This window comes from Anguilla anguilla, chromosome 12, assembly GCF_013347855.1.
Source record: "Anguilla anguilla isolate fAngAng1 chromosome 12, fAngAng1.pri, whole genome shotgun sequence".
NCBI classification, from domain to species: Eukaryota; Metazoa; Chordata; class Actinopteri; order Anguilliformes; family Anguillidae; genus Anguilla; species Anguilla anguilla.
This window is the reverse complement of record NC_049212.1, coordinates 11,524,578-11,545,942: the sequence shown is the minus strand read 5'-3', so window position 1 is coordinate 11,545,942 and position 21,365 is coordinate 11,524,578. Positions and strand designations below refer to the sequence as shown.

Genomic DNA, 21,365 nt, shown 5'->3' with positions numbered 1-21,365 from the left:
ACTAAAAAATACAAGCCTTTTCGTTTTTGTATTGTCCTTGCAGGGGGGAAAAAAAAAAAACTGGAACCTCGGAAAAATGCAAACTTAGTTTCGCTATCTTATTTTGCGGAGGGGGTGGGGTAAATTTGAAAATACACCACAGAAAGACGTAGCCTATTGAATGATGTAGAAGTGGATGCACCGAGCAGCAGTTTGTTAGCTCGAGTGTTGGAAGGTAGTTTTTTAACCAACCATTGCTCAGGCTATTTGACTTCTCCGATGTCTTCGTTCGCCGTGCTTTCAAAAAAGGGCTTGTTAATAAAAATCAGACAATCCACAGAGCTTTAAAAAATCAGATTTAGTGGTCTTGCCGATGAAAATGCATCTATTTTATAAATGAAGTTGTAAGCAAGCCTTTATTGCACTTGTACTTCAACGCTTCCGGTGTTCATGGCGTTGGGGATGTTCATATCCCTTCAAGTTTAAACTGTTACGCTATCTTTTTGACGATTAACTGATTTTACTAAATCTGATCATATAAATGTTTTGACGTGAATAACAAGATGACACAGGAATGAATTTCCAATGGTTGATTATGGATTATTTATTATTATTATGATCATTACATATCCTTCATAAAGTTGGCATGCTTGTTAACCAAGCAAATAAATTAATACAGTTTGTTTGATTATTATGTAGGCTACGATTTAAGCTTATGGTAATTCCTTAAAGCGTTTACTTTCTCACGTATTTACATGAGTCAACAAAATATTACCAAATTAACTACTGCAGACTGCGAGAACTACTAGGAATATAGAGCTTTAAGCAAGCCTTTGCGCGACACAGACGGAACCCGTGTAGACACACGACGCGCCGCACCGTGCTGCTTCGCCGTGCTGCTTCACTGCTTACGCTACGCGTGCGGTGGGTGCCTGGCGTTAGTCAGTGTGGAAGAGGGGTTTTCTTTTTTATTTTTAAAAATTTGTTTTAGAGGACTTTGTTGTTGTCAGTTTTGTTTTAGGTTTTTCTGTTTTAGTTTGTTAGCAGGTTGGGGATGTTTTAGGTCTGCTTTCCTGTGGGGAGCCCTGAAGGCACCCCTCCTTAGCTGCAGGAACGGCATGTACAGCACCAAGAGCTCTAACCAAGTCTGGGGCCTTGTCCGAATCAGCACACTTGCTTACTATTGAGTATAGTTGTTGAGTACACTGGATGAGAAAGTTAAGTAGGCTAAATGTTCTCTAAATGTAGTTCACTTCAAATCCCAGGATGATACACTTATATTTGGGGTTTCACTGAGTATATTTGGGAGCATACTTTTCAGGAAGTAAACAACCATTTTGGTCCCACAAATATGAGTGACAGCATCGCTGTAAAAACAAGGCATAGCTTCGCTGACATTTTCCTTTAAAAACAACAACACATGAGCATGGCTGCAAGGGTGGAACGTCTTAGGACACTTTCATAGTATGAGTGGAAAATAGTACAGAGGATATTGTTTTGTATATTACCCATCATACAAAGTTTAAGAACTGAATGATAAGTCTCTCTGCTTGGTGCTTAGCTGTGGATGATAGGAGCAATGAACACATCATGCACATCTTAGATGTGGAACTCACAATGTGTAGCTTCCTTGATAAAGTCTTTGGATTTATTGAAACAATTTACCTTGATACAGCTTTGAAAAAAAAGTCAGATATCGGCACCTATCTATTTCTCTGCTCAGCAATAATAAATAAAATGGACCTGCTTTCAAAGAAAGCCAAAGTTTAGTCTGTCTCTGTATTGATGTAATGATCTGCATCATTGTGTCCATTAACAGATTAATTTCCTCATAAGCATCAAAGTATGGACTCAGATTGCAGATTATGAATCCCATTTTGTAACTTGGATGGATTTTTTTTCTTGCAACATCTCTTACGGAATTTGCTGGAGAGAAAAAAAACAGTTTTCACTGAGAAATGTGAGCACAGCAGCTATGATCTCCATGGTAACCTGCAGCTGAATCTATCTGGCTCTCATAATGGAAGGCTGTCTGTACTTGTGCGTTCTTGTGGTCTTGTGAACTCGTGTGACATCATATTTATAGGCCCAAGTCCTGTGTGGAGATTTCCAACATATACAATCGATATACTGTACATTTGATGAACACTGTTTTAAAAATAGAAAACACACCCACGAGTGGGAGGCGAGAGCGATCCCAGGTGAGCTCGTCGGAGCACGTGTCGGTTTCAGGGTAAATCCAGTTAAGACGTACATCTGGGCGAGCTTCACTCGTACATCTGGGCGAACGTCACTCATACATCTAGGCGAACTGCACTCGTACATCTAGGCGAACTGCACTCGTACATCTAGGCGAACTGCACTCGTACATCTAGGCGAACTGCACTCGGTAGGAGGCTTGTTGCCCTAAGATCTAAGACTGACCTTATGCCATGCTCTGCCATTCTATGGTGGACTGTTCTCTCACCAACCCAAAAAAGAATTGCAATGTCGCGGACAGACAAAACAGCTAATAATAACTATCCACAGCTTCCACAGGCAGTATGTGAGAACAGCGTCCAACTGATCTGGCATTGATCTGAATTTTGGAGCGAAACATTCTGGCGAAAAGTCACTTCCTCCAATTTCCTGAATACTACATGGGTCAACCTCTGTGATGCAGCTGACTGGAACAAATAGTCAAAGCGTCCATATGAAAGAGTAAATAATCAGGACTAGCATTTTCAGCTAAGTTAGCCAGTCTCAAATCTCTGGCATTAGTGTTGGGGAGATCGGGGAAATAACTAACAGTTTTCATATTTGGCTTAATTCTGAAAATATTACTCAAACTAGATTAATCATGTTTAATACAAACCACTGACATTTCAACTATGATTACATAGTATAATGACATTTCTGGGACACTAGCAATTTGACCAAACTACCGAGAGTGAAATGTTACATTTAACCCTGTGGGTGGGGAAAGAACTAACACGGTGGGGGGTGTTACACATACGATTAACAGTCTTAATAGCTTTAAAAGTTCAAACAAAGTAATGTAATTCAAAACAATTATTTGTTTTTTTTTGTTATCATACCTATAGGCAATCAGTGAAAACGTATCATAAGACAATACATGTGTATTACACTGGTTATCTAGTAGGATAACCCCTAAGATTTTAGAAAAAGGATATAAACCAGTGTTGCTATGTGTCTGTATGGCTTTCACACTATTATGTGCATTGCACTGTATGTCATGATGGAGTCTATTAAAAATACTCTAGCTGTCATTGGCAGCATACAACTTATTAGTAGCACACTCTTAGCAGCACACTCTGCTCCTACTAGTACTTTCTATCATTGGCGACATATGAAACACTGCGTCCACCTGGGGCGTCTGCACTTTTGACTGGCTAGCCATTCCAGCAAGCTAGCATGCTATATCAAAACTATGCAACCTGTTAGTCACCAAAAAACATGCATGACATACATTTGAAGTCCTCGACATATACACACAGTACAGCACCAGAAAAAAACACGGGGAAAAAAACACTTGCACGTAGCCAAAACAGACTACATGGCAATATCTCCCTAAATATTTATCTAAATCTCAAGAGAGTGTAATTGTGAGTATTTAACCTGAAATACGTCGCTCGCAAGCTCCGATGCAACCACGTAAAAAATCTGCGTTACGTTTTGAATTTTACGTCTTCACTACTTACGTTAACCTAGTAAAAAGCAACTGGTATTGAAGCAAGGCGTACATACAGTCGATCTACGCACTCTGTTATCGATCAACCTATAGGAATAACGTGGCACCACATACTTTGATTGGCAGTCCCCTCATTATCATGTGAAGAAATACATAAATAAATGCGAAAATAAATATATGCAGAAATAAATAAATAAATAAATAAACAAATAAATACGAAATGCAGAACTACCATTGATGTCCGATTTTATCTGTTAATTTATTTCTGTGTACATCCATTTATTTGTACATGTTTCTTGCATTTATCTTTACTTGTTCATTGATTTCTTGAGTCATACATACTTTTGGTCCTCCATACTACTGTGAGTAGAAGTAGGGAGAAAGCGAACCGATGGTAGTGTGTTGGTTTACCAAAGCAACCTCTTAACTGGCTTGTATCTTTCAATGGTGTTGGCTATAGAACATGCAGCTGTTTCTAAACTATACTCTACGACGATCAGACAATGTAAGTAGGAAAAAAAACCCTGTTAAGCTATTGAAGGAAAAAAACATAATCACCTGAACGACACGATGAGTTTATAGGGTGTTAATGTTATCTAAAGGTAATGACAAACTTAAGTGATTTCAAGACAGAAACTCGTTTTTCCCCTGTTCGCTGTCCAAGGTACTGTATACCTATGTGCATCTATAGGCTACGATTGAAGGATATCTCTGAAACGCATTAAAGCAAAACGAACACTACAATCAGTATTTGTGGAGAAGAGTATTGTTTTTAGACTTAGTCGCTTGCATCTTGCAACCGTTCACCCATGAGATCGTTAATAGCAGCCTACAATCTTTGTGTTCGTCACATAGATTACATAGAGAACTGCTTCGAACAGAAATGCGTCCAGAAATCGTTATGTAAGTCGATATATTTAGCCTTTTAAAAGAATGCATCTGCGTGTTACGGTGATTCATTGTCACTATTTGCTCCTCTGTGTCCTGTTCACCAACAGGTGAACAAGTGGATATGAGCAAGACCGCGTTTCTTTCCAACATGAACCACTTGTTTTCCATGCTCTTTACCGACACTCACGGTCCAGATGCTTTTGAAATTCATAAGCTACAACCAATAATTATAAAAACAGTTACACTGTCCCTAGAAAATTCTAAGTGGGGGATATGCAGGCTGTTGCAGAATGTATGATAACCGTTACAGTGTTTAAATGGGAGCTAACCGTAACAGAATTAGTCACGCCAGATTAAAAGGGAAATCGCACCGTTGGCAAACGCAGTGCTGCAACACAATTAGGCCTACGAATCATACACTCGTCCGGATATAAAGTTAAGCATCGCCGATGTAAGTGACATGCAGTAGAGTAGCCTATTTTACACCTGCGGCTGTTTAAAACGAACGCGTCCACAGCCATATTCTAAGATCAGGAGGCCTGGCACCGCCGTGGCTTCGATCCACTCACCGTACATTATTTCGCTCTTGAAGAAAGTGAAACATTTTGATGGCCCATCAGTGATAGTTCTCCGGGGTCTTCCTTCTCTCCCTTCCGCTTTGTCATCACACAACGGAACGACTCCCTTCCACGAGCTACGCACATTCTGGGTTTGAATGAGATTTTCAGGTCGCCATGGAGATGAAACCCTTTTGTAGCCTATTGATAATGTGCATCTCCTAATTAGCAAAGTCCTTATCGCAACGACAATTAGTCTTACACACTGAAAATGTCTAAATATCAGTAATTATGTTTTAGAAATGGTTGGACTGTGAAACATTATATTTGATTCATGTAGCCTACTTGACAATATGTTCATTAAAAGCTTCATTAGCTACTAAAATTAAACCAAAGAGCACGTGATAGCTCTTCAACTTAACGCCAGGTGCATTCAGCTCCAAATTTTGTCACGTCAGGGTAATCATTAATGCTGACTAAGAGAATTCAGATTACTATATCTTTACTAATCTATCTGAAATGTATTACACATCATGCTCGACGATGACTACAGAAGTGTTATGAGCACAATTCAAATCGCCCGAAGCAACGCAATAAATGGCCATAGTTCAATACCTGTTCAGTCCACTGATGGACCTTTGTGCACCTTTATTTACCCATTTTATGTTTCTAAACCCCCGAAGTGATTTCTTCGGATTTTGCAACTATCGACATAGCCGGAACGGATACAATACACAATGTTAATAAAACTAGACTGCATGCTGGTGTTACGCAACAGACTCCTCCACGCTATACTAATGTGATACAGTCTTCATTAATTCATCGCCCTCAGAAGAAATAAACATAGTCCACAAATTAAATCTGAAATGGGAAATGGGAAAGGGGAAAGACAAGAAACGAGCGCGTTTACCCACCTATTTCATAGCACCGTTTCCTTTCGATCATGGTCCTTTGCCTTAGATTAGCGCCCGGATTCACGATTGTGGATAATTTGAATAAAACCGATAAATACAATTTCGTTACTAATTTAACTGTTTTTCATATCTCTTGGGGGGAAGGGCAGGAGGGGACTCGTCGAGTTTGACTTTCCAGGTTCCCCTTGTTGAAATCAACATGCTTCAGGATTTTATCAGCAAAAAATGAAGAAAAACCGACAAAAGAGGATCTTTAAACAGTCATCCAGATTGTGCGAACAGTGCTTCGGGGGTGATAGCAATACTGGGGCGGGTAACGGAGAGAAATAACTCTTCCCAGCGAGAAATGCACGTGAAGTGAAGGATCTCACTATGAAAGGACACGAAATCCATACATTAAAAGAATTATAATCAATTTAATCCAAGATAAAACGGCCTGTGCCAAGCGCTGCTGTATGGGAATACGACAGCAAATAGTGCCGCATGCTGAAAAAGGAAAACATCTCGTCTCTCTCTCTCTCTTTCTCTCTCTCTCTCTCTCACTCTCTCTCTCAATGGGGAGGATAGTGAATGTGAATATTCAGATTACATCAGTCTGGAAAAGTTATTTATCCAGTTTAGACACTAATAAATCAGAATGGACAGAAGTAATGATTTCAAAGTTTAAAGACTACGATTCTCAAAAAAATGTATTTGACTTACAACATTACAGTAAACAAAAAATAAAGAAAATCCTGTAATAACAGTGAGAGGACTGGCAGCAATGTTGCCAGTAGGGAAAAAAAAAACTTTTAATGAAGGGGGAAAAACTATTTTTAAATAGTTTAAACAGAAATAAGAAGAATAGTTTATATCTTAAAGTGGCTAAGCGGTGGCTTTGGTATGAATCATGTTAGATGGTTGTAGGTCATAGCTGGGTTGGTGTGACACTGAGGACTGTCATTTACTGTATGTCCAAAATGCTGGAGCATTTACGGTAAATGGCACTGACTGACCCATATCTCCCCAAAGGCATTGTAAGACATCTATAACAACCCACATTGTTGACAGAAAGCTTAAAAGCAGATGTGGCTCCTTTTGTTTGATATTTTGCAGTTGAACAGATCCCTGTGATGGTCTGCACAGTATCTTGACCAAGGAAGCGATGCAGAATTTCCTTCCCTCACCTCACTCAGTGGGGGTCAGATTTGATCACTTTTGTGCTTGTGAAGCTCGTAGAGGAAGGGAGGAGGGGTGAGACAGGGGAGGGGAAGGTGTTGAGGCTGATTCCTATAATATATATTCCTATTATCAAAATATAATGGATAACATTAGTAACATGAATAGTATTAGCAGCAACAGCGAGGTGACAAGAAGTCCTATATCATGTAGCTGGTATATTGACTGCCATACTACTGTGAGAAATCAATATATCATGCAGACAATAGCTTCTGCAGCCTGTTGATATTTGTATGATGTGCATTGGTTATGGAATGGGTAAACCAGTGTTTATTTGCATGCTTGAAGAGAATATCTTATAGGCTTACATAAGTCATAAAACAGTATGACTTTGTCCTGTAAAATTCTTTATACCTGACCTCGAGTATTTTGCCATTTTCTACAGTAATTTGTTGATGCAATCTCAAAAGCTCCGCGGCATTGTATTTCTCCCTGTTTCCCGTTTGAGCTATGTACTGTTGTGTTTCCCTGTTGCATACTTGTACTTGTGTACAATGGTCTGTGGGTGACCATTTTGGGGGTGTGTCGGGGGATTCCTGGTTTTATTTGGCTTGAAACAGGGGACACTAACCATTTTAAAGTAAACCAGTGCAGTGAGTCATTGTGTAATGTTCTTATTATGTTTAATGCTTATTATGTATTATGCTTAACAGTGATAGAAAGAATTAAATCATTTATCTTTTGAACATTTCGGAGAAGCTTAAGGTGCATAAAAACTCAACAGGTATTTCAATTCAGTGCAATTCAACAGAGTATTCCAGATTAAACATTCATTTATACTGTGAAGGAATCTTTCCATCATCACAAGAGTGTTAATATAATTCCATTATAATCAAATATAATTTTTTCTTTGTAAGTTGTCGCAGCAGGGTGTCAGGTTTATTAATCCATTGTAGGCCATAGCTGAGATGGAATATTGTAATGCTAAGATGAATAGAAATTTTAGGATGGATATTAAATATGTGAGAAAATGTCTGTCCAAGGCTACCAACAGCACAATTTGGGCAGCTCTTCATTTCAGTTTATGAACCAAGGGTTGAATACTTGATATACAGTGCCTCAAGAATTACAAGAGAAAAGAAGGCTGAATAAAAAGCAATACAGGTAATGAGTGGCATTAAATGCTCAAAAAAGGAATATTGAGTTCCTTTTTTTGAACATATTTATACAAATACAGATACTCCCTAGAAAAATATCACAGTTATTCAAATTCTTCACAATTCTTCAGACCAAAGGCCAACCAAAATAGTTAAAGTGCCGCACCCCATACACTGTAGATGACTCAGAAGTGTGACCTTTCGAAGGGAAGGATGCACAACGTGCTAAAAACATGCATGCAAATATCCATGGTGTAGAGATTAAATGTATAATTTCAGAAGTTACTTTAGTTGATCCCAGTGAACCATTAAACTAGATCTGATATTTTCCATCACATGTAGCTATGATCTGGATGAAACTGAAACGTGTGTCCATGGTAACTTGTCACATATACTGTATGTCACAAATGTATTTATTATCTCTGAAAAATAATTATCTACCCTCGGAATCACCACGACAAATGCATGTAAATATACTGGTAGCTAGCTAGCAAGAAAATTATGATAAACTAACGTTATTAATTTGTTGTCAATGTCACACAATGTGATGGCGACTGAAGATTACCCGTGATGGGACTAGTGGTGACTGCTGTTCAGCCATGGCACTCTTTCTAGCTAAGGAGCAAGTGTTGCCTACACTCACGTTGAGTTCTGTTAGAAGAATGAGGGGCCATAAATGAAAATGAGGAAAAGGGTAAATTCCGTTCAGACATTAGGAAGATTTATTGATGTAGGGAGTCATTGTGCGGAATAGTCTGCCAGTGACACATAGTGGACACAGAACCTTTAAGACTAGGCTTGATATGGTGTTTGATACTATCTAGTCTGTAGGTAGACAGAACAAAAGGTACAATTTATTCAGGAAACTGGCGAGTACTGTTGGGCCGAATGACCTGTTCTCGTCATTATGTTAAGTTATGTTATGTTACCACTGAATGGCAGTAAAATGTCATCCGAATATGATCATCTGATTGGTTGGAAGAATGTCCCCACCAAAGCTTTAGCATTAGGCCATTACCGCAACTGCGCCTCGCATTTTACATATTTGTGAACCCATTTACATATTTGTGAAACCCCATTTACAGATTTGTGAAACCATTTACATATTTGTGACTTTTGATACAAAAATACCTCCATAAATGATGTTCCATCTCTGAAGACCGGTTGAGAGTCTGCGTTAATCCTTTTCGACTGAACTGCAAAACTGCAGTGTTAATCAAATATGGATTCAGCAGTTGCAAAATTATCTTCTGCTTGCCGTCTTTCTCTTTATCCATCTCCACTTCTGTTTCCCATCTATCTGTAAGGAGATCTGCTGGCAAGATCAGTTTATGATTATGAAAATTTAATCAATGTACATATAAGGCACCACAGGATGTACCGTCACTTGCATGCACAGAAGCAGTATGACTTAGATAGTGGTGATTCCGTTTCTGTGGGTTCAGTTTCAGATTCAGTCCCCTCTTTAATACAATTGGTGAGGAGTGTGAAAATCATTAATACTGGAAAGACCCTCCTCATAAATGTTAATTAGTTCTGCTTGAAAGTAACACAGCACGTTTGCAGCACGTTTCTCTCAATTAGAAATCAATTTTAGGACCTGCACAGAGCTGTTATGGAAATTGATTTAAATGGAGGCAGGTCATGGATTAAGTACCTACAGTTATTCACAGCAATAACTTGTACCATAATGGCTGTATCACCCATAAACAGTTTTGTTTCAAGAATAAATCATTACATCGGCATGTCAGTATTAATGTTCACGCTCATTATGTTTTGCATCGAAGTTAACCAAGCAGAACAATGTGATTTTGGTGCCTCAGTGCTGCCTGAAGTGTATTTGTTCGGTCAAATTGTGTTGAGTGTCAGTGTGGCACCACTAGACAGTTCTGTCGACTCTCTCAGAAATAAAAGTGCAGTGGAGGTACATTTTTGCTCTTCAGGGAACAGATTTGCCAAATGTATGCTGAAAGTGAAATAATGTACTATTAGAGTACTAATAAGTACCTTTTACAAGCAAAAAAATTACAAATGAATTATGTATTTGCTGTCAAGGGGTACAATTTTATTTACCTTAAGGGCACCACCCCGGTTATAAGTGTTTGTTTATATGCACTTTTATCATAACTTTTTTCTGAGACTGTATTGCATTTGAGCATGAGTCTTTTCTAACAGCTGCTTTTATTGAACCAAGTTCTCATGCAATGAAGGGACTGTTCCCTGTACCTAATTTTAATTATGAATTTTTAATCAGTCATTTCTTGCCCATTCTTTATGGTAATACGTAAAAAAAATAATAGTGAAAATGTTAAAATCTGAAATACCATGTGCAGAGACACAGAGAATATAGTATTAAAATAGTTTTTCTGGCTGCCCCTCATACCAGCGCATTTGCTGGGGCAATATATTCAATAATAATTTTCAATAAGAAAGATTTAGCATCGGATTAACAATAAAAATGAAGATCTGAGTGAATCCTGCTTTAAATGTCACAGTTTTGCTCTGTATGTTTATATTCTGAACTGCAGAAATGAAGTCATACTCTTTCTTGATTTGTGAAAAAGGCCATTTCATATGCTTTGACAAAAATGTGAATTGCCTCCTGCGGCCTAGTATTTTATCTTATCGGACTTGTGTTTTGTAGTTGTTACAATGACCTTCAGTATGCACTTATTGTACGTCGCTTTAGATAAAAACATCTGCCAAATAAATGTAATATAATATGTAATGTAATTACCGTCACAGTATCACATAAATGATATACAATGACTTTTGATATAGGAAATTCTACATGTAAAGCAGACAATATTCTGCACACACGCCCATACACACAGATGAATAATTTACACGTAGACTTGTGCACTTGCTCAAATTTACACACACATGCATACACTCTGACACACATACACATGCATTCATTTTTATGCATCTCTGCACTGATGCAGCCAGCAGCCCATTGGCAAGAACTGGAAAATCTGTGACCTCACTGTGCTTGCCTCGCTAGTTCGCCGAAGGAAAGAAGTGCGCAAAATTGTCCCTCGAGCTCATTCGACCACATTACGATTGTGCTAATGAAACCAGTGAACGGATGAGTAGAAATGCTGAAAACAGTGAGCCAATGTGACCGTGAAGCAGGAGAGCCTCCCCTCACTCTATACTGCCACTCACCAGAGTGGGATTAAACCTTGCCCAGCAAGTGCCGAGGTAATGATTAATTCATGGAAATACCCCGTGTGAATATTTAATTTTTTTTCTTTTCTTTTTCTTGGAATAGGGGCTGAGGAGTATGAGCCATTTGGCAGTGTAAAATGGTAGTCGCTTGTTCAGGGAGTGTGAGGACCCTTTACAAAACCCTCAAGGTTTATAGGCAGTGTGTGTGTGTGTGTGTGTGTGTGTGTGTGTGTGGGTGTGTGTGTGTGCTTGCGTGCGTGCTTGTGTGTGTGTGTGTGTGTGTGCGTGCACCCACATGGGTGTGTGTGTCATAGTGTGCACACAAGGACCCTGTACAGTGGAGGTTCATGGTTGTATCCACGGAGCGAGCAGACTGCAGCCAATGAGAAGGCCACCTGCTGGGGGCCACCTGCGGGCAATCTGTTTGCTGGACTGAAAACGAGCTCTAGACTGTCAATCAAACAGGACCATAAGAGTAGCCCCAACCATAACATGGCAAAGTGTACCTGCCCTGCACCTCTTCAGGTCCAAAACATACCATTTTCATGATGATTTGTTTGCATTTGTTATTCCAAAATGTGCTCGGGATGTTTCTGGGCATGGCGCTCTTTTCTGTGTGGGGAGGGGTGGGCGTGGCTACAGAGCCTGTGGTTTGAGATCAGATTCCAGTGAAGTGTTTGCTGCAAGTTTGCTGCAGTTGGCAGATGCTAAAAAGCCTAGATACAGTGAAGCAAAAAGACAAGCCAGCAGGGCTCATTAAAAAACTAGAGTCAACCTTGGTATTGCTTTTCTTCGGTGGCGTCAGTTGAATCTCGCCAAGGGGAACATGTTTATGTGCTGTAACCTCAAATGGGGAAACGGTGCAGTTTTATAGATGTGTTTTTTTATTTTGGATCTCATCTCACTGTATCTGGCGAGGATGATTTCTATCCTGTAAAAACAAGTGGTAAACAAGAATGTATCTGTAAAATAGATTTGACTATATTTATTTCGACGTAGAACAATGCTCTATTGAGGCAAGCTGAGGCTTCAGTGAAATTATGAAGGTGTATCTGAGTTTTATGTGCCCTCAGGTTATATGCCTTCCATAGGCTGGCGAGGGCTGACTTTTTTCTTTAAATTTTCAGACAGCAGGTTTCATCTGTTAAGCTTTGCCATTACTGTTCACCATCACCAGACTTAACCCGAGTGATTATTTCAGACCTTCCTCCCACCTTTAAAACAGAAGCACACACAGATGCAAGCATCCACCCACCTGTGCCAACACATCTCTACCGCCTTGCAGTAGATCAAGAGCTATGGCCTCCTCAGGAGAGGCCATTAATCCCTGGGTGTCGTGCTTGGTAGCGTGAGGGCTGGCTCGCTGAAAATATTTCACCAGGTCTACGGATGAACGATGGCTTTATTTTATCGTTGCCGCAGCTGTTTCCTGAGTCCATCTGCGTTCTCTGGAGCTGTCGCAAAGCGTAAGGATGGATATTCATTCCAAATTTAATCGTCTGCTCCAGGATTACAGATTTTATTTATTTATTTATTTATTTATTTATTTATTTATTTATTTATTTATTTATTTATTTATTTATTTATTTATTTATTATTTATTTATTTATTTATTTATTTATTTATTTTGTTTGGCAAAATGATTATGGCTAAATTAAATGTCCTGTCTGGAAAAGTGTTAAAAATAAGTTGAATGGGATAGAAAATGATCCGTCTAAAACACCACTCAACTGATATCTATTAAATAATGCAGTAGATGCAGAGGTAAGTGATTGTAGTTTGAATTAGTATAATTTACTTCTTGGTTTCCCTTTAGTTTTAGCTTTTTCACTGTACATACCACAGTTACCACCCAAAAATAAATCTGACATGTAATAGTTTTCCACAGGCACTAAAATGTGCTTCTTTGCACAAGACAGGGTTCAGAAAAGCATTGGCATATTGGTATTTCATTGACAATTTTCACTGTAATCATATTATCACATTGGATATCTTGCACAATGCAGTTTCCTCTTCTGCCATTCTAAAACCAGAACTCGTTCCCCACAAATCACAAGAAATAACTCACAGAACACCTGCATTTGCTCAGTAAATCTAGTGTTCGTTAAACAGTGGGGAATTCAGTTAATTGCGTTATAAATGAATGGCTCATCGCTGCTTAGCGAGGCCCTGAGCTCTCTTAATTATACATAAAATATAACAACCATCATTCTCTCATTTACACAAAACATGCGGTTCATTTATGGGAACACTTATCATAACAACTTTAAAGCGGTTTTTTGAAGAGCTGTTCACATGTTCACATCAATTTATTATGCCACTTCACTTCTCTGCCACAGAACACAAGGGAGTCAGCGTTACGAACAGAGCTACAATAGGAATGCTGTTGATTTTCTGATAGTCCTGTTGAACAGTACATGCCAAGCACTCACTATGAGTGGTCATATTTAAAAACGTTGCACTTACTATTAAATCCCCCCCCCCCCCCATCCACAACGAATGGTCATTTCCAACTGAATGCACGTACAATGAAATTCCGCTGGCCCCAGGCTGGGGGAGGCAGTTTTTAGGTGCACTGTGACTTAAATGGTATAAAGCCCCATAGAGGGAAATAATTTAGCCATTTAATGCATCTGCATGCTACCACCCACAGGCTAACACAACTCGCTCTCTGACGGCCCACTTACAATCACAGCATTTACGATGTCTGTAGAGAGAAGGTGTGTTGAATATCACCTTGTGCCACAGTATGAAAGGAGAAAGAACAGCAGTCCCAATTGTACACTACGTGCTTCAACAATAAAAGAGGAAGAGACAAGTAGCTTCAAAATGAGAAGGGTACCGTGCAGTAATGATAAAGACAAGCACAAAATCGAGACAAGACAAATTAACAAACAAGACAAATTCGCTTTTGGGGTTCTCATATTTGTGCAAACAAAACAAATATTCCAAGCTTTTCGTTACCAAAGCAGGAACACAGTACAACAGAGAAATAAAGAGTCTTGCACTTGAGCAAGATGACCAGGGGCCTTGTGGCAAGTGCACTTATCTAGGTACATTATGTGTTGATTCAAAGTGGGACTGGGAATAAAACAAAGCTTGCTACTCCTGGAGCATGCACAAATACACACACACAACATGCTCACACACACACACACACACACCACACTCTCTCTCTCTCTCACGCACACACACACACACACCACACTCTCTCTCTTTCTCTCTCTCTCTCACACACACACACAGCTGAAAAGTTCTGTACTCCTGTGCTGTCAGTGAAGCCCCACATTTGATCACGCTTCAGTCACCATTAAAATAAAAAGGAACACATTTTGGTTCAAAAATACTTTATTATAATTGCACAATAGAAAAACATACAAAATTCAATAGTATATGTTTTCTGTGTACCCTTCCCTTTGAGAAAAATCTGTTTTCCAGTACTGTGTTCCCTGATTTGAAGTAGGTATTCTTGCTTCTTGGGGTTGGGGGGGGGCATCCATACCCATATTGAAAGCTTGAGAAGTACTGAACATAAACATTCGGTAATGTCTGTAATAACTGAATATTATCTGCACAAAAACAGGTTTCATGGGATATGTAAATGGCTTATAGACTCTTTCCTCAATTTGTTGCATGGGCATTTAGGGGCACCCACAGGAATGCTTTAAATCACACACGCACACACACACTACTATCTGGCTACTGTAGATTTACAATAATAAAACAACACAAATAACTACTAAATTTATCATATAATCTAAATATAGACAATGTTTCTTACAATAGAAGTTTTCTTTTGAACAGCTCACAGTACTGCAAATTCAGTTTTAGGGAATGGATAAATTACATTTTTTGGCAGTAGCAACAACAGCAGTCATTCACAACAATGCCAAACTAAAGTTACTGTAAAGTACAATCAATACAATAAAATGGAGCCAACATAGTCGCCATTGAAGTCCCACAGCATTGTCTCGCTGTTGATTGCTTTATGACTACTGTTCATTACGGATAAACAATCACACATCCTACAGATTTAGTTCCATAGCCAACGCTATCCTTCACCATGGTGCCTACTGAATTATATGGGTATGTTGCCGAACTAGTAATGCTCATAATTCTTTGTGCTTTTATCATAGATGACTGCGACTGGTAGTCACTGTACAACATATGCTAAACATTTGCCAATCACTAGTATTCTGTTTGTGAATTTTAGGAAAATAGTCTACTAAAGCCTGAGAGAGGTTAATTCTGTTTTCTGAAACATCCGTTTATTATGTTGATTGATTGCTTTGGTAAGCTTTTGTTTAAATAGATTTTTATTCCATTACAATTGTAACTGCATGTAAAATGTAAAACTTCCTGTAATATATTTATTTTATGGTATGCACAGTGTGAATGGGGATGGGGCTAGGGGTGTCTGTGTGCGTCCAAATTATTTTCCCCATAAAACCCTAATCCTCACAGCAACGGTCTTCTCAAGAAAAATACCGTTTTTCATACATTTTAAAAATCCAAGGCCACAGTACTTTCCTTGTCTATTGTTGACTTTTATATGATTTCATTAATCTTTCCTATATTACTATCATTTCTGTAATCTGACTAGCTGAGCTCAACTCGTAGTGTATAATGCATTAAGTTACAATATAAATCTATAGTATAAAAAGAAATAACACTGATATTGTGCTTCAGTCTAACAAACGCACAGCGTTCGTGACTCAGGAAAAAAGCAAAACAAAAAAAAACGTTATTTTTATGAAATCTCTTTGGCAGTTTTCATGATAAAGCCCATGGCCACAAAACTCTCCCACACTTTCAAAACACGTCAAGGTCTAATGGTATTGATACTCGCAATTCCAGTTCTCTAAATCGCTAACCAAACACAAAATCTTCTGAAAACATTTACTCTTAAGAATAACAGTCAAGTGTAAGGCTTTTTTTTATCACCTTCGGTAATGCCATATACATTTATCTGTGGTAAAAAAACAAATAAATATGGCAGTTAATTTATAAAGGCATATATCATGTTCATATTTCAGTACTATTCAGTTTCCATATCCTCATTAACCATGTTTCTGAACCCTTCTGTTCCTTCTGCAATGTCCCCACATTGTCTGTTGGCTCAATACTCTCTTTCTCTTCCACAGTTTAATACAGGTTCTACCTCCTCCGCCCTTTCCAAATACACAGCGCTACTCCATTTTACAGTTCTGCTTTTGCCCATGCCTTCTCTCCACCTATTTCTTCCACATTTTCTTTGCATATGATACGTTTACTTCAGTAAATACAGTCCTTTAATGCTTTGATATAATGGATATTTCTCCACTCGGTTATTGTGAGTTTACTGTAGAATGTCTGATGCTCTTTTTAATGAGATCATATGACATCACATTTCTCTCTCTGGCCACCTGTCAGACTTTCCTTCACTCCAGCACAACGCATCCACACTGCCCCCATTACCAGAGACCTGCTCATTTCCCCATTAATTACCAATAGGTTTATCTAGTCAAAAATCCATCACCCTCTTCTTCCCTTCCAAAATTCATATCCTGGTCACCTGCTCCTTTCCAACACCTGTAATTTAAATCTAATCCTCCATCATCTTTCCTTCACATTTCCTGCTTTTTGCCTTGTTTTTTTGCCAAAGTAAAAACCCATTTTTAGGGTGTTTAGCTGTTCATTACCCCCTTGGTTCCATCTGCTGTTCCACCATGCAAATTCCAGGCTAATAATAAGTGCCCAGATGGGATGGCATGTGCGTGGCAGGGTGACGGGCATTGGGGTAGATACCCCCTGAGGGGCTGCTCCAGTAAGGGTTGGGAGCCGCGAAAAAACTAGAGGAAGTGACCGGGGGGTGGGGGGTCACAAAGTTAATCTTCTGTTGGTGGGGGTGGTAGGAGCTCATGTAGGACATATCCGAGGGGTACTTGTAGAGAGAGGAGTCGGGCGGGTGGGGCTGCAGGGCCTGGGCGATGCCGTGGAAGTCGAACTTGTAGGCGTAGCGCTTGCCGTGCACCTTGGTCATGATGTTCTTGTCGTAGTAGTAGCGCAGCGCGCGGCTCAGCTTGTCGTAGTTCATGTTGGGCTTGCTCTTGCGCTCGCCCCAGCGCCGCGCCACCTCGTCCGGGTCCGTCATCTTGAACTCGCCGTTGGTGCCCTCCCAGGTGATGCAGCCGGCGTTGGCGCTGTCCGAGAGGAGCTCCAGCAGGAACTGCCACAGCTGGATCTGACCGGAACCTGGGGAGGGAGGGAGACGCTAGGAGATCACCATCCTTACATAATCATCATCCTCTATACAGTACATAAAGTCAAGACAGTTGGATCAGTTTGATTATTTGTGTACAATGCGATTGAGGAAAAAGTTGGGTCAGTATGATGTCTTTTTGAAGTGAGCAGCTGGCACCACTATAAGCCCTTCCTCAATTAGTGTAAGGGTGCTGGCCCCGGGGGTGTATTCATATGAGGATATAAAGTGGTCCGCAACTCCCACATCATTTGAGTAGTAGATCCTCTTTGTGGGAGATAAGGACCACTTCATATCTTCAGCATGATATCTGTTAGCCTGAACAACATCTGTTCTGACAACAAATGAAATTTAAGGTTCAAAAAGGTTCAGTGTCTTATTTCCTCATGATTTTGGGGTTGTAAATAAAATCATGCAGGTGATCTAAGCAACTGTCGAAAACTCACGCTTGAGTGTGATCTGTTTTACACTTCTCAAAATTGCAATAGGAAGAAAATGAGTATATAGTTAAAGAAATAACTACTTCGCACTCTCAGTAACACACTGACATGTCGGAGGTAAGGAAGCATTTCACTAGCTAGGTAAATGAGGGAGAGGAGCATCCCGCCTAACCAATCAAATTAAACTTTTACTTTGTATCTGGCCCGCTCGATCCTGGATAGCAATGTAATAATCGGTAGATATTTTAGTTAAGATATATTTGTGTACTATATATATGTTGTTTTTTATTTATTTATAACCTATAGTTATTTTTTGTGTTGCTGTGTCTCTTGCATAGTTTTCCCCCAAAAGGGCATGAACCGTAAAGTACCCAGAGGTGCCATGGTGGTCTCTATGCTCTCCTCTGGCGGACCGTTGGAATATTGCGTTGGACGGCCAAACCTGATTGGTTAAGACACCCTGAACTAAAAATCCACGTGCAGTGGTTGTTGCTGCATTATTGAAACTGCGTTACAAGTCAAATATATATTTCATAAATCAGCCATAGATTTTCGGCGCAGCGCTGGATAACTTTAAGCCCGGGCTCTGACCCGCAAGGCTTTTCAAAGCTGGTCCTGAAAGCATGCTTACTGACACAGGTTACAGAACACAGATGAAAGTGTTTGGTGACACAACACAGGCAGAGTTATAGGAGTGGTGGGATGATGTGTGTTTTTCAGACACATTGTAGGGTGTGTGGACAGGGTAAGCTAAGGCTGCTGAGCTCCCTGAGCCCCCCCTAACCCCCCCCCCATTTCCTTACCTGGATTTGCAAGCCTGCTGCTTGTTGGGCCGAGTATCTGGTAGGGATCTGTAAAGCAAAGCAGCACACAGAACCATTGGGTCTTAATGTTGCGATGTGCCACCATCATCCAGTAAAATATCTCACTGGCAAGCTGAATATCAGTCAGAAAATCATCTTTTTGCCAGGCTACATACTCACACAGCTGAACATCTCTGTAAAAGGCTACATACTCACCCAGCTGAGGTCTCTGATCCTCAGTTTTGGTCACTATGGCAGGAGACAGCTGCGGACCTATAAAAGGCAGAGAAAATCAATCAATCTTTGTTTTATATACCATCGTTTAAAATAGGGTCGTCACAGAGCATTTCACATAGAGAAGCTAGGGTAAATTAGTAAAAAGTAAATCACTCCTAAAAAAAACAGACTCATTATCATGTGGGAGAATTGAATGGCCAGAAAACAATGACAGCAGAATTTGTCCTGGCACTCACCCTTGGAGGAAGGCACAGCTTGCGGCGTCCATCCGGAACGTCTTACCGCCTCGTAGGCTACATCTGTGAAAAAAAAAAGGTCATCCAAAGTGCAGCAGGTGCTATAATGGGCTTCTACCACCAGAGGGAGAAACTACACAATATTTACAGGCTGGGTGGGGAGCCTTGCACTTTCTCTCAGTTCACTTTGTGTGGGCACTGAACAAACGGCTATGGCAAATATCAGTTTTACACATTCAATGACAAATTGAATTTTTCAGATGGGAGTGCAAATTGCAAGGTGAAACATTCACTATAGTTTTTGTACATTAATTACAAAATCACAGAATAACTTGTAAGACTCCAAAGGCAATCAAAAGGCTAGAATCAAAACTAGATACTGAAAGCTCTCTTATACTTGCACTATGGAAGGGGATTATTTAATTTAACATGTAATTTCTATGTTGAAACCAAAATGTATAAAAATACCTTTAAATAAAAGCTGAGAATATGCACAACCGCATGTGAATTGTTTGATTACAAATCTGAAATTGCGGAGTACAGAGCCAAATCAATAAAAAATATGTCTTTGTCTCAAATGTTATGGCGCTCACTGTAGTTACTATTTTTTTAGGAAAAAATTTAGGAAAATTTTAGGAAAATGCTACCTTCAAACAGCTTCTTAAGGCAGCTGACTTTGTATTGGGACACAGCCACTGTGTCATGGACAGTTGTAGGGCATAATGGGCTCGTCGCTACCTTGTGGCGAACACAGTACCACAGTGTGATCAAGGTGGGGTACAATAGAAAAGTAATCATATTCAGTGAGCACTGGATCTTTGTTTCTCATCAGTACTGCGCCACATCAGATAGAGAAGTGGTGCTCACCTGATCGAGCCGAAACCCTCGAAGGAGCATCAGGATACAGTGAGGAATTGGGGAAGATGAAGCTTGTGCCACCTGTCGACAAGAGGGAGATGGCATTCTTTTCAACGTGCTGTGGAAACACACCCTGCCCCAACATCTCACAGCATGACAGTGATGCCTGACATGAAGCCTGCTGTCTTGGCAACACACTGCACAGGGGCACTGTGTAAGTGCCAAGCAACGGACACCAGCAAACAGGGCTGCCTTCACTGGTGCGACTGTTTGATGCCAAACTCAAACTTTGTCATCTTCTGTTCACCATGAATGCATGCTAACAACAAGAAATTGAAGGACACAGTGTGTATCAAACAAAACACATATCTCTGGTAAGTAGCTTTGTGAAAATGCATAGGGCAGGTGCCATCAACCTTTATCCTAGAAGGGCCACAAGGTCATCTTGTTTTGGTTTTCATCTTAAAATCAGCAAGTAATTTAGACCCAATAAGACAGGTAAATTCACATACTTGTGTAATCCAATTAAATCAGGCTTCAACTAGCAATAACAACCAGCAGAGCCCGTGGCTCTCCAGCACCATGGATGTGCCCAATGTCAGTGTTTACACAAAGTACACGGTGAAGACAAATTACCTTCCTGTAAGGCAAGCAGTGGTATTGTGACAGGCTTAAAAGCAGTGGGACACTTGATGCTGTAATTGTCAAAACAGTGAGATTAGTTTGAAATACTATTGTATTTGCTTTTTGCGTTACGATTGTCAGATGTTGAAAATCAAAAACAGCACTACAATGAATAAAAAAAATTGTCATAAGTAACAAAATAACTCTTTGAAGCATTCTTAAGGACATATTTACTAAGCATGCCGCAAATTACGGTCATTGCTGCAAAATTCTGCATCGCCGCATGATTTCAATTTAGCGTGGTATGTAAATGAGCACAGCCACAGCGAGTTCATTTAAATGCACATTCACTTTGTGGGGGAAAAACTACCATGGAAAGCAATGTTGCTATCCGGTGTTCCCTAAATT

General features: G+C 39.8%; 2 protein-coding genes across 5 annotated transcripts in view; both read right to left on the bottom strand.

Annotated features, from left to right (window-relative positions):
• The window catches only part of LOC118209792 (G protein-activated inward rectifier potassium channel 2-like), a 34,308-nt gene extending 27,757 nt beyond the window's left edge, over window positions 1-6,551 (bottom strand). The window contains exon 1 of one of the 2 annotated variants that reach the window (XM_035385445.1): window positions 6,033-6,551. The gene's annotated coding sequence lies outside the window, so the exon portion shown is untranslated. Of the gene's footprint in view, window positions 1-5,130; window positions 5,499-6,032 lie in introns of those variants that run through there. The other variant, XM_035385446.1, reaches the window with a different exon arrangement.
• An 8,297-nt stretch (window positions 6,552-14,848) lies between these two features.
• Window positions 14,849-21,365, bottom strand: part of LOC118209791 (transcriptional regulator Erg-like) — a 31,607-nt gene continuing 25,090 nt past the window's right edge. For all 3 annotated transcript variants that reach the window (XM_035385444.1, XM_035385442.1, XM_035385443.1), the window contains 5 exons: window positions 20,343-20,414; window positions 19,476-19,538; window positions 19,219-19,275; window positions 19,003-19,050; window positions 14,849-17,752 (listed from right to left, as the gene is read on the bottom strand). In XM_035385444.1, the coding sequence (XP_035241335.1) occupies window positions 17,241-17,752; window positions 19,003-19,050; window positions 19,219-19,275; window positions 19,476-19,538; window positions 20,343-20,414 (752 nt within the window). In that variant the 3' untranslated portion in view covers window positions 14,849-17,240. The remainder of the gene's footprint in view (window positions 17,753-19,002; window positions 19,051-19,218; window positions 19,276-19,475; window positions 19,539-20,342; window positions 20,415-21,365) is intronic.